The 12,500-nt window shown below is 41.6% G+C and overlaps 1 protein-coding gene across 3 annotated transcripts in view; it reads left to right on the top strand.

Annotated features, from left to right (window-relative positions):
* LOC147027838 (cyclin-dependent kinase-like 1) overlaps positions 1-12,500 on the top strand; it is a 21,242-nt gene that overhangs the window by 5,328 nt on the left and 3,414 nt on the right. For all 3 annotated transcript variants that reach the window (XM_085877495.1, XM_085877493.1, XM_085877494.1), the window contains exons 2-5: positions 8,237-8,358; positions 9,478-9,550; positions 10,411-10,501; positions 12,176-12,376. In XM_085877495.1, coding sequence (XP_085733621.1) covers positions 8,237-8,358; positions 9,478-9,550; positions 10,411-10,501; positions 12,176-12,376 — 487 coding nt within the window. The remainder of the gene's footprint in view (positions 1-8,236; positions 8,359-9,477; positions 9,551-10,410; positions 10,502-12,175; positions 12,377-12,500) is intronic.

Below are 12,500 nucleotides of genomic sequence, written 5' to 3'. Positions count from 1 at the left end.
GGTGTGAATGATTTCAGTTCATCTTGTCTGGCTCAAACTCCTTGAAGGGGCATCCAGGTATTGGTGATATCAATATGGCGGATTGTGTTGGAAGCAGAGGACAAAGGATGAGAAGTGAAACAAGACCTCTATGATGAATGTGATATACGGTACTTGTCTTTATACCCAGATAGCACAGCAAACTGTTTGATGTGATGAGAAGAGTAGCAGAATTGGAGAAGTTAATTGGACAAACACCTGTAGACAGGAAAAATAGAAACACCTTGATGGCCAGGATTTAATTACAAGGTTGGTATTTGATGCTTGCTGCTGTAAATGTGTGTTTGTGCATATTCTTAGATCCAACCTTCCACCACGCTGTCTCCTCCCCCACCTCCCCACATCAAACCTCCCACCACCCATCCCCAATTCCCTCCATCCCTCCAAATGTGTTCTACTTGTCCTTCATCCTTCTCTCCCAACTTCGATTCCTCCAACTTCTCTCTGTCTGTGTCTGTCTGTGTCTGTGTCTGTCTCTCTTTCTCTCTTTCTCTCTTTCTCTCTCTCTCTCTCTCTCTCTCTCTCTCTCTCTCTCTCTCTCTCTCTCTCTCTCTCTCTCTCTCTCTCTCTGTCTCTCTCTCTGTCTCTCTCTCTGTCTCTCTGTCTCTGTCTCTGTCTCTGTCTCTGTCTCTGTCTCTGTCTCTGTCTCTGTCTCTGTCTCTGTCTCTGTCTCTGTCTCTGTCTCTGTCTCTCTGTCTCTCTTCAATGCTGCTAAAACAGCCCCACAGCAAAGATTACACTGGGTGGTTTGCTTTTACCTTCTCAGCGGAATTCAGAGCAGGAATTTGTAATTTGTTCAGGGTCCCAGCAATAAGTTGTTTAGTACTCTATAAATAACACCGTGGGATCTTTAATCTCCAACAAGCAGCTTAAAGAGCAGGTTGCGGGTCACCAAACATGTTCTGAAAATTTATCAATATGATTATATGTGCATTACATAGTTCGATGGAAACGATTGTGGTTGCCTAACTATTGGGAAAATTGATGAAATTTAACTCCGAAGTTGTTATTTCTCGAGGCTGTTGCAAAAACAGCCGCGTGCCATATATGGATGGTGACGTCATGTTCTCCAAAACAAAGCGGAAGCTCACTCTTTAATTGAAGAAGTGTCCAGTTGAGCGAGCCGTTCTTTCCCTTTTTTGAGCTTGCAACTGTCTATATTGTCCTTTTTTATTTTGAATTATTGTAGAACAAAGTTATTTGTATATTTGTACATCATGCCTCGTACGTGTGTCGTCATGTTTTGCGAAAATGGCTGGAAAACGGGTAATCGCTCCCACGGATTCCTGAAGGAATCAAACATTCGCTGGCAGTGGATAAGATTTGTACAAACAAAACGGGCGAATTTTCCCTGCCTTTTAAACTTTTAAACAATATCTTTGTGGAAAAAGCGCTGCGGCCTAACATCTAGTCAAGGCGCCCTAGGCCCTGCGCACCATCGAACATAAACCTTATAAAATATCGGAATTTTACAAACTTCAGAACTACCGAGTATTAAGCATCCTAAGCGACTGCAAAAAGCGAAAACAGAATTTGAATTGACTTTAAAATGAACCCGCAACGTCGATCGAAGCAAAATCTCAATTCACTACAGGAATTCACGGCATTATTTAAAATTATTTTGTCAAAGTCATAAAACCGTAATATTCAGCCATCCACGAACAATCTTTACATAATCCAACAGCTTAACAAGTCAGGCATGTGATGATAACCTTTATTGGGATGAAAAATGATTTTTAAACTTCATCTTTGTGGAAAAAGCCCCGCGGCCTAAATCTAGCCAAGGCGCCCGCGGCCATTCGCGCCAGGCGCCCTCAACTTGAAACATTCATAACTCGATGAATAAAAGCTCAAATTGCACCAAACTTACCTTATTCTTGCGAGCGTTCCCTGTTAGTGGGTGAACAATCCAACGCTTGGCGAATTCTGCTTCACAATGATAGGAAGAGCCAACATCGAAGGATCAAAAAGCGAAGTCGCTATTGACGCTTGGCCGCCACAAGCCAGTTATCCCTGTGGTAACTTTTCTGACACCTCTTGCTTAAAACCCAAAAAAGTCAAAAGGATCGCGAGGCCACGCTTTCACGGTCTGTATTCGTACTGAAAATCAAGATCAAGCGAGCTTTCGCCCTTCTGCTCCACGGGAGGTTTCCGTCCTCCCTGAGCGGGCAGTTAGTCCTGCCACTTGTACACGAAATAGGCCGTTTTCTTGCACTTGCAAGTGGCTCAAATTTATATGGCTCAGGGCCAGAAACTCCATCGTATAAATTCTCATCATCCTCCGACTCGTCCTCGGCAATATCGGAATGAAAACACTCAATTTCATTGCCGCTGAAATCGCTCTCTGATTCGCATCTCGCCATTGTTTACGCGCTGTTTCCGAATGTTCATGAAGCTTTCGGAGAACGTGACGTCATAGCATCCTCGGTAACTTCCGGACTGTTTTTCGATCACTGACAAAAGTTTTGACTTAAAAGTTAATTTTAGCATATTTTGAGTTTCAAATGTAAGAAAATAATTGCCCAACGATTGCGTCATTTCAGAGGTCGAGGTTTTCTCAACGGTTATTGTATGCTTTTTGCATGCTGAATTTAGAAATGTATCTCATTTGACTCAATCAGGTCAAATTTTTATGCTATCTAAATTTTAAGGAAAAAAAATAATCAAAATTTTTGTTTTTTTAATTAGCATTTTTTAAAATTCAAAATCAGACTTACATTGACAGAAAATGTACAAACTATATATAAAATAACGCACAAGTACCGTTAATGTGAAATTCAACATTAAAAAGACGAAGGAAAACAGCGACTGTTGGAGAGGCTGAAGTTGGGTGTTGCCAGAAACAAAGATTTATCTATATGTTTCTGAAATTGAAATGAAAGTAATTGAGAAGGCACTTTCTTCCACATTAAGTGTACTTGTGTGTCATTATATGTATAGTTTGTACATTTTCTGTCAATGTAAGTCTGATTTTGAATAAAAAAATGCTAATTAAAAAAACAAAAATTTTGATTATTTTTTTCCTTTAAATTGAGAGAGCATAAAAACTTGACCTGATTGAGGGAAATTAGATACATTTCTGAATTCAGCATGCAAAAAACATATGACAACCGTTGAGAAAACCTTGACCTCTGAAAAAAATATTTCAAATGCAGCCCAGTGTTATTAATGTGTTTACAACCTTCGAATCACGCGAAGTCATCAGCGACCCAAAATCTGGTCTTCAACGTCGGTCCAGGGGACGGCACACTTTGTGATTCAATGACCTGCCTGCAAGGCACCATTCAGACAGTTTGTTGTCAGGTTGGGAATCGAACCCAGGCTACAATATACAAACTTATTTCAGCAAAAAAGTAAGTATGTTACTTCTTCATCATCCTGTTGGCTCCAACACCCTCACCCTCACCACCACCACCCCCCCCCACACCCCCCAAAAATAATAAAAAGCAAAGTAATTACTATGGGAAATGCTCACAAAATTATTTGAAGGAGATACTCCAACCTTTTTTTTTTTGCACTCATCTCACACTCGTCTCAGTCATCCAGGAAATGCCAAGTTTTTCCTGAATTCTGCAAATGATAACTAAGTATATATATATATATATATATATATATATATATATATATATATATATATATATATATATATATATATATATATATATATATATATATATAAACACACACACACACACACTGCTTCAAACACTTATATGGGACTATCATTTTTAACCGTGCTTCCCCATTGTCTCGGATCACTCACCTGCATTTTTTTTCATTTATTTATGTTTTCATTTATGGATGTTTTCCAACGATTCTGTGATTTTTTTTTCCCCGGTGTACCGGTTTCGATGTCCATCAACACGAAAAATTTCAGCATTCTACATCACCCAGAAGGTACCAATCTTTAATATAAGTCAGTCAGTGGTTATAAAGATCTTTATTGCATACTAGCGGGGTATGTTTACACATTGTGTAAGCATATAAACCATGCGTCCCCATTGTCTCGGGTCACTCAACTGCATTTCATTTATTTATTTTCATTTATATATATATATATATATATATATATATATATATATATATATATATATTTTCATTTGCAGATGTCCGACGATTCTGTGATTTTTTTTTTTCCAGTGTATCGACTTAGATGTCCGTCGGCACACAAAATTACCATGCTTCGCCATTGTCCTGGATCGCTTGCCTGGATGTTTTCCATTCTTTTTTAAATTTAGTTATATTTTCATTGAGGGATGTTGTCTGACGAGTCTGTGATTATTGTTTTTCTCCGTGTCCCAACTTCGATGTTCATCAGCACGCAAGGTTTCAGATTTCTACGTCACCCGGAAGACACCGATCTTTAGTATCAGTCAGTCAGTGAATCAGTGGTTAGAAAGAGCTTGTGTGTGTGTGTGTGTGTGTGTGTGTGTGTGTGTGTGTGTGTGTGTGTGTGTGTGTGTGTGTGTGTGTGTGTGTGTGTGTGTGTGTGTGTGTGTGTTACACATTGAAAATTATACAAAAACGTTGCTGTGTCCTCGACTATTGTTCGTATCTGCATGCCATAACCCTTTGAATGCCCCCTTGGATTGTCCTGATGGTTGGCTGCTTCATTGCTCATTCACTGCTGATGCTGTCTCCCTCATTTACGACTCAGCAGAGGAGATGTGTGTGTGTGTGTGTGTGTGTGTGTGTGTGTGTGTGTGTGTGTGTGTGTGTGTGTGTGTGTGTGTGTGTGTGTGTGTGTGTGTGTGTGTGTGTGTGTGTGTGTGTGTGTGTGTGTGTGTGTGTGTGTGTGTGTGTGTGTGTGTGTTTAGCATTTGTATTGTAATGGGGATGCTGCTGTTACTCCACATCCCCTCCCTCTCCCTCGTATCAACACTGTCCTGAATTTGCTTGTGTTGACGAGAATGTTTCACTGACTGGGTAAACGCAGCTCAAAACAATTGTGTTCCACGTAAATATCTTTGAAAAACATTTTCTGTCTTGAAAGCAATGTTCAATGCCTGTGCATCACTTCCGCATGGAGTCCTTCCAAGATGATGGCTGTTATTTTGGCGACCCTCAAAAATCCTCCTTCACTTGAAATAATGTCGACAATAAAACTCGCAACATCCATCATCCTCGTGAGCTTTGCATGAAGCCCTCCACCATCCCATCCCAAGAAAAAAGACCATTTGGTGAGCATGGAGTTTGCAAACGGACGGAATGCCGCGTGCACATTGGCTCACCATTTCAGGATTGTATAGCCCAGTCCATGGCTCTTGCGATCGAAACAAGGCAACACCGACAAATGATCTCGGTCCGATTCATGTGCACCCATTGTTTGTGAATGTTGGCTGCAGGGCTGCCTGGGCCCCTGGAAGCCACACAATTTAGTGCTTTGTGCGAGTAGTGTTGGCGTTTTTGACACGGGCTTGAGTTGCCTGGCGCGACTGTTTGCCCTTCAGATAAGCACAGCGCCCAGTATGGCAGCTTTACGACCCTCCCTTTATTATCGCTCGTTTACTTGCGCTGACCCTGGTGCTTTGACATTGCCTGCTTGTTGGTTGTTTATTTTCCTCCATTTTATTTCTCCTAACATCCTTATTCCATGTCTGATGCATTCGTTTTGTGCAGCTGATCAAACCAAATAATCTTCCTCGCCATTTTTTGTTTTTTTTAGATCATCCAAACGCAAATTCACTTGAAGGAGATCCATGTAAAGGGCACTGGAGAAAGAAAATTCACCACAAAAGTTGCGGCATCTGATCTGACCATTTATCTCTGGGTCATTACAGGGTTGAGATTAATAACTCGTGATGAATGTGTGAATAGCGTTTCGTCTAACACAACTCTCATGGAAGCAAAACGGCTGACTTTTCAAATATGGGCAAAGAAGAGCACAAAGGCATGAATAACATGAGCTCTTGCTGAAGCCAAATAGGTATTGGTATGGGGTCTTGGTTGGCCACTCCAATGAGTATTTTTAGAGAGGCCATTGCATTAGTTACGGAACGTGTTCCACAGGTGGTAGACGTACAGTGTAAGCTCAAGTATCATTGAGCTGACAAATTGGAGTGGTGAATGAAAATTGAAAAGGCCAGGGACGACGGGAAGAGATGGTTGTCAAAAGACCTCATTTAACCTGACAGAGCTAGTGAAAATCTCATAGCAAAGAGGATAGTGGTGACGACGGTATATGTTCACCAATTGGTGACTGAACAGCTCTTTGAAAAGATGGCATCAAAGTGATTAAGTGATCCTGAATGGCACAGAAAATCTGTAACGACCAAGGACAAATAATGCTACAGACCCACGAGAAATGAGGAATTCAGAATTTGGCAAAAGCATCGGCACATAATGGCCGACATTCATCAAAAGGCATCATGAGATCTTTCCCATTCACAAATGAATGCTAATAGTCAAGACAGTGAGTTTAAAGCCCCCCCCCCCCAAATGGATGGTGGCATCATCCATGACACCCTGCTTGCAGAGCAACAGCACACATTCCCGTTGAGATTTGGACCCAGTCTGGGGCGACTCGGAAGCAACTACGCTACCCCTAAGCCCCCCCTGTCAGTTTGTGTGGACCAGTTAAACAAGCCCAAAGACAAACATTCTGCTGCATTTTATTTTTATTGGACTGTCTTAAAAGTTTACGAAGTTGCCGACACAAGACCTCCATTGTGTATATAATTTACAATCGACTCAGGCCTTGCTTGATTGGTGATAAATGCCAATCCAAACAAGTGTAACTCCAAACTGCATTCAAGCTTTATAAACTGATTGGCCAAGTGAATTGACCAGGCCTACAGTGCAACTCGGCCATAATCCTCTCGTTGCGTGGTCCGTGACATCTGTCCGAAGGTAATGTTATATTCTGCAAAGTAACTCGGAATCACGGAGGTATGATGCGCGCAGGCTGTTTCAAAGTCCGGAATCTTAGGGATATTTATTTTACGACTTCATCATCATAATTGATCAAATTGTGAGTCACTGACATGCATATGCAAATCAATTATTGTATTTAGTTTACTTTGAACGTTTCTTAATTTTTGACATCAATTTTAGGACATTCGATTTTTATTTCATTCTTTAGTTTTTCAGTAGTACGTGGTCTCGTGGTACAAACTACTTGTGTTAAATATAGACAATGCGGGTGGCCACTCTATCGGTCCACGACATCCTATCAATCTCTAAGGCATCGTCTTAAAAACGATAATGGAAGAAATTAAAAATAATTCCAGTGATTCCAAACTTTTGAAACAGCCTGTATATTGATATACAGTCGTCGACTTAATGGAGGTAACCTTCCATCACTCTTCATTACCTGCTTCTTGAAATATTTTCTTGAGTACACTACTTCCTCCATTGGAAGATTTTTTATTTTTTTTTTTAATTTCTGAAAAACAAAAGATGTTTTGTTGACTTGCAATGTAGAGTGAGTGACCTTCATTTTTCAGGTAATTCACATGGTCTTCACTATTTTGATTTTTACCTCCGACACCTAAGGTGTGGACGGAGGTTATGGTTTCACCTCTGTTTGTTTGTCTGTGAGCAGAAAAGTTACAGATGAATTTGGAAGAAACTTGGTGGATCACTTAGGTGTGTGACAAGGACGAATTGACTAAATGTTGGTGAAGATCCTGATCCGGAATGTGATACAAGAATTTTTAAGTGATTCTTCACCATTTAGATCAGAAAGGGTCGTAGATGAAATATAGCACGATATCTCAAAACGTTATGCACAGATTTCGAACGAAACTTGGTGGATAGTTTGGGTATGTAACAAGGCCGAATTGATTACATTTTGGTGAAGAGCCGGAAACTTGAATTGTTTTTTAAAGTGATTGTACAATCTACACCATTAAGAGAAAGGGTCAAAATGATGTATATCATCGTATTTCAAAACATTGTGCACGGGTTATGACAAAACTAGGTGGATGAGTTGGGTAGGTCACAAGAACAAGCCGATTAGATATTGCTTCAGGTCTGGATGTGGATGCAGCCTATCAGTGGGATACAAAATGTAAACTTTATTCTCGTGGAAGTAAGCCTTTACCGAGTGTCGTTCTAATTTGTAAAGTTTTGCAAGTCGTCTGAATGGCCTTAAACTTCTCAGCTCAGATTTTTCAACCTTGGTCACTGATTTTACATCACAGCATGTTTTGCCATGCAATTTGATCTTCAGCACCTCTTGTTTTTTTGTTGACAGACTCTAAAGCACCCAAACTTGGTGAACCTGCTTGAGGTGTTCCGAAGGAGGCGTCGTCTGCACCTCGTGTTCGAGTTCTGTGATCGCACGCTCCTGCATGAGTTGGAGAGGCACCCCTGCGGGTACTGCACAGTCGATAAGAGGTTGAGGGTATTATCTACCCGAGAGGTTGTGTAAAAGTGTTGGTGTGCATGTCTGGTGTTGGCTTAATGGTCAGGGTGGTGGGCTTGGGATCCTCGGATCTTGAGTTAAAATCCCCCTTGGCTGTTCATTTAATACCGGGTGGGGTTGACTCAGCCTGTCATCCTTCTGAGGTCGGCAAAATGAGTACCATCTTGCCGGTATCCTGTGTCGGAGTGGCGACCTGTCCAGGATTGTACCCGATAGCCAAGGAGACTGCATATGCAGCACCAACACTCTGCACAGAGTCTGGTCCCAATGGATGGATGGATGGTTGGTGTACAATGTCCCCAGTAATTTGTAAAAGATTATACATCATCATACAGCATCAATTTAGGGTGGCATAAGATGCCGTACCAGTGACAAGGAAAGGAGCTAAACAGGGCAACGGCACATTAATTAAATTGCATCACACCATTGTCTTACACCGCAGCATGAAGCCTTAAGCCTTGCAACTGATGTTCAACAAGCTACTAAAAGGAAATGGTTATGGTCTTCTTGTTTTGTGGACGCAATGCAAAGCATGCCACGTGTCATGGAGAGCCCTTTCGGCTGGCACACGCTTTGAGAGCCTTATAGTTCGCATTCGGTTGCCGTAACAACAGAGTCATCCATCCAGAGGATGCCTCATTAACTTTTATTGTGAATGTAGTTTCAACAGATTTACCTCTTGCACGTCTTTGGAGAACATGCAGAGGATCTACAGCATTAAATGGGTTTCTTTATTTCAAGTTGTAAAATCGGACCTTATTCCAGACGTCAATCATTTTCAGCTAAATGTTTATGGCACATGAGAATTTGATGCTAATATGATGATTTCGGACGTTAAACTTGTACAATGCATTGGTGGATCTTGAAATTTGACAAATATAGTCTTGAGGACAAATGGTGGGCAAACCAACCGACGAAGTTGTCACTCACCACTCAACCAAACAATCCAGAAAGCGAATTATTTGTGCCAGTTTATGTGATATCGAAAAGGAACACTGTGCTTACAAGCTTGCTTTATATTTAAGGTAAGCATTATCATTTTGATTGTAACATCCTCACCTGCCTTACAGCGTTGCTGAGATGCAGGTGAAGAAGTACACTTGGCAGATCCTTCAAGGCATTGCCTATTGTCATCGGCGCAATGTACGTTCACAGCACGAGCGTATGCACACACACACACACACACACACACACACACACACACACACACACACACACACACACACACACACACAGTACTTTTTGTATTCAGACACAAAAAGGAAAAGAAAACATTGCTAATTGAGGTTTCACTAACCAGTGATTTTTGGACTAAATAATGCAGACATTAATAAAATGACAAAATTCCAGGATCTCAAGAATGAAGTCAAAATATCTTGGAAGTGCTGGAATTGAACCAGTGATGAGTAGAACAATGGAAATGATAAAGGAGGAGGATATCTTAAACACCATCCCTGGGAACATTACCACAAACGAACTACAGTTAGAAGCTGTTCGGAGCTCAGTAATGATCCTAAAAAGAGCCCTCGGAACAAAACTCTGAAAACCAGAAAACTTCACAGCTTGGTCCATGAACCAAGATCCTTCACCAAAACGGAGGTGGATACTTCGAGTCCTGGAAGGACTCTGTTCCTGGAAGGACTCTGTTCCACCTTCTGAAACCCGAATATGGAGATGAGAATGAGCGATACACACGCACACACAGATACGCACCACCACCTTGACCATGGCAATCTGAACGTGATTAATAGATGAACGAACAGCAATTCTGATGAGACGTGAACTGTGATTACATGTATTATCTGAATAAAATAACATGAAATGAAAGTTATCATTGGCTTCGATCCCTCCATGCTTGGCATTGGAGGAAAGGTGTCATTGCGCCCGTGTGAGTTGACCTTTCCTCGTGGGATTTGGTATGACGTTGCGAAACGTGCGAGACCTTTAACTCTATTTCTCAAGGAAATACGACGTGCTTTTCTTCGTGTCGCCCCTGTCCGCAGTGTATTCATCGGGACGTGAAACCTGAAAACATTCTCGTGACCAAGCGTGGGGTGATCAAACTGTGCGACTTTGGCTTTGCTCGCATCCTCAGTAAGGCATCAACAATGTTCCTTCATTTCACAACAATCTTCCTGGGTTGTCTGGGGGTTTTGGTTTGCTGTTCAGGCATTTAGGACATGGGAAGGGTCTTTTCAACTGTTGCTTTGCATTTTGTACTGAACACACAGCATTGTGTGCCGCCATATTTGTGTGAACACTGAATCTCATAGTTACTCTGTCCTCAGGGCATGAGAAAGCATGAACACTGAATGTCATAGTTACTCTGCCCTTAGGGCATGAGAAATCATGAATGTTGAATCTCATAGTTACTCTACCCTCGGGGCATGAGATTCCATAAATGCTGAATCTCACAGTTACTCTACCCTCAGGGCATGAGATTCCATGAATGCTAAATCTCACAGTTACTCTACCCTCAGGGCATGAGATTCCATGAATACTGAATCTCATAGTTACTCTACCCTCAGGGCATGAGATTCCATAAATGCTGAATCTCACAGTTACTCTACCCTCAGGGCATGAGATTCTATGAATGCTAAATCTCACAGTTACTCTGCCCTCAGGGCATGAGATTCCATGAATGCTGAATCTCACAGTTACTCTACCCTCAGGCCATGAGATTCTATGAATGCTAAATCTCACAGTTACTCTACCCTCAGGCCATGAGATTCTATGAATGCTTAATCTCACAGTTACTCTGCCCTCGGGGCATGAGATCCCATGAATGCTAAATCTCACAGTTACTCTGCCCTCAGGCCATGAGATTCTATGAATGCTGAATCTCACAGTTACTCTACCCTCAGGCCATGAGATTCTATGAATGCTAAATCTCACAGTTACTCTGCCCTCAGGCCATGAGATTCTATGAATGCTGAATCTCACAGTTACTCTACCCTCAGGCCATGAGATTCTATGAATGCTAAATCTCACAGTTACTCTGCCCTCAGGCCATGAGATTCTATGAATGCTAAATCTCACAGTTACTCTACCCTCAGGCCATGAGATTCTATGAATGCTGAATCTCACAGTTACTCTACCCTCAGGCCATGAGATTCTATGAATGCTAAATCTCACAGTTACTCTGCCCTCGGGCCATGAGACAGCATAACTATTTTGTCCAAGTATTGCTAAACGGAAGGTTTTTGAAAGTGCCAATAAGGAGATTTGTGTTCTACAGTGTTCACGTATATACCTTAATTGAAATGAAATCAAACAAAAGTTTTAAAGTTTACCGCCATTGCTGCAGTGCCTTTTTCACCACGTTATTTGTGCCTGGTGTTTGTGTCCTTCATGATGCCCCTAAAAACAGTAAGTTTCCTGTTTGCAATAATTAATATTTTGTTTGACTGCTGGACAGGCAGACTAACTAAAAAAAATTACCTTATCCTTTCTGTCTGTGCACGCACAATCGGGATGACATTTTGTACAATTTGCCAAATTCAGAGCCAAAATACTGCCATACTGCACATTCGTGTTCCGATTCGTGTTTTGATTTGTATTCTGCAGTATTTAAAATAGAAAATTCAATTGAAATGAAGTAGTTCTTCGATCATAGACTGACGTCTGGAGGCAGACAGACAGACAGAGTGAATCAATTGCTTAACCCCACATTTTGCTTCGCACGCATGGGGTAATAAATCGATGGTCTTGAATGAAATTGGCAATCACAGACTTGATGGTGTCTGAACGATGGATGTTCATGCACAGCTCGGCCAGGTGATAACTACACAGAATATGTGGCCACACGTTGGTACCGTGCTCCTGAACTGCTTGTTGGAGATGCGCAATACGGGCCGCCAGTGGATGTGTGGGCCATTGGCTGCGTCTTCGCTGAGATGCTGTCAGGTCAAGCGCTTTGGCCTGGATGCTCTGAACTCGATCAACTCCACCTCATTACCCGCACACTTGGTATGCACGTGGACCTTTAACACACATACCACTGCTCTGTGGTTATACACAAGTTTAATCAAAGTATTCGACAGAGTCGGAAGTAAAGTTTCCTCAGAAAATGCAATGGAACTGCAGGTTGTCA

The sequence above is a fragment of the Eptatretus burgeri genome, chromosome 4, assembly GCF_056783735.1.
Source record: "Eptatretus burgeri isolate ZD-2024b chromosome 4, Ebu_testis_v1, whole genome shotgun sequence".
Taxonomy (NCBI): domain Eukaryota; kingdom Metazoa; phylum Chordata; class Myxini; order Myxiniformes; family Myxinidae; genus Eptatretus; species Eptatretus burgeri.
Note: the sequence above shows the minus strand (reverse complement) of the source record. Positions and strands in the feature narration are given on the sequence as shown.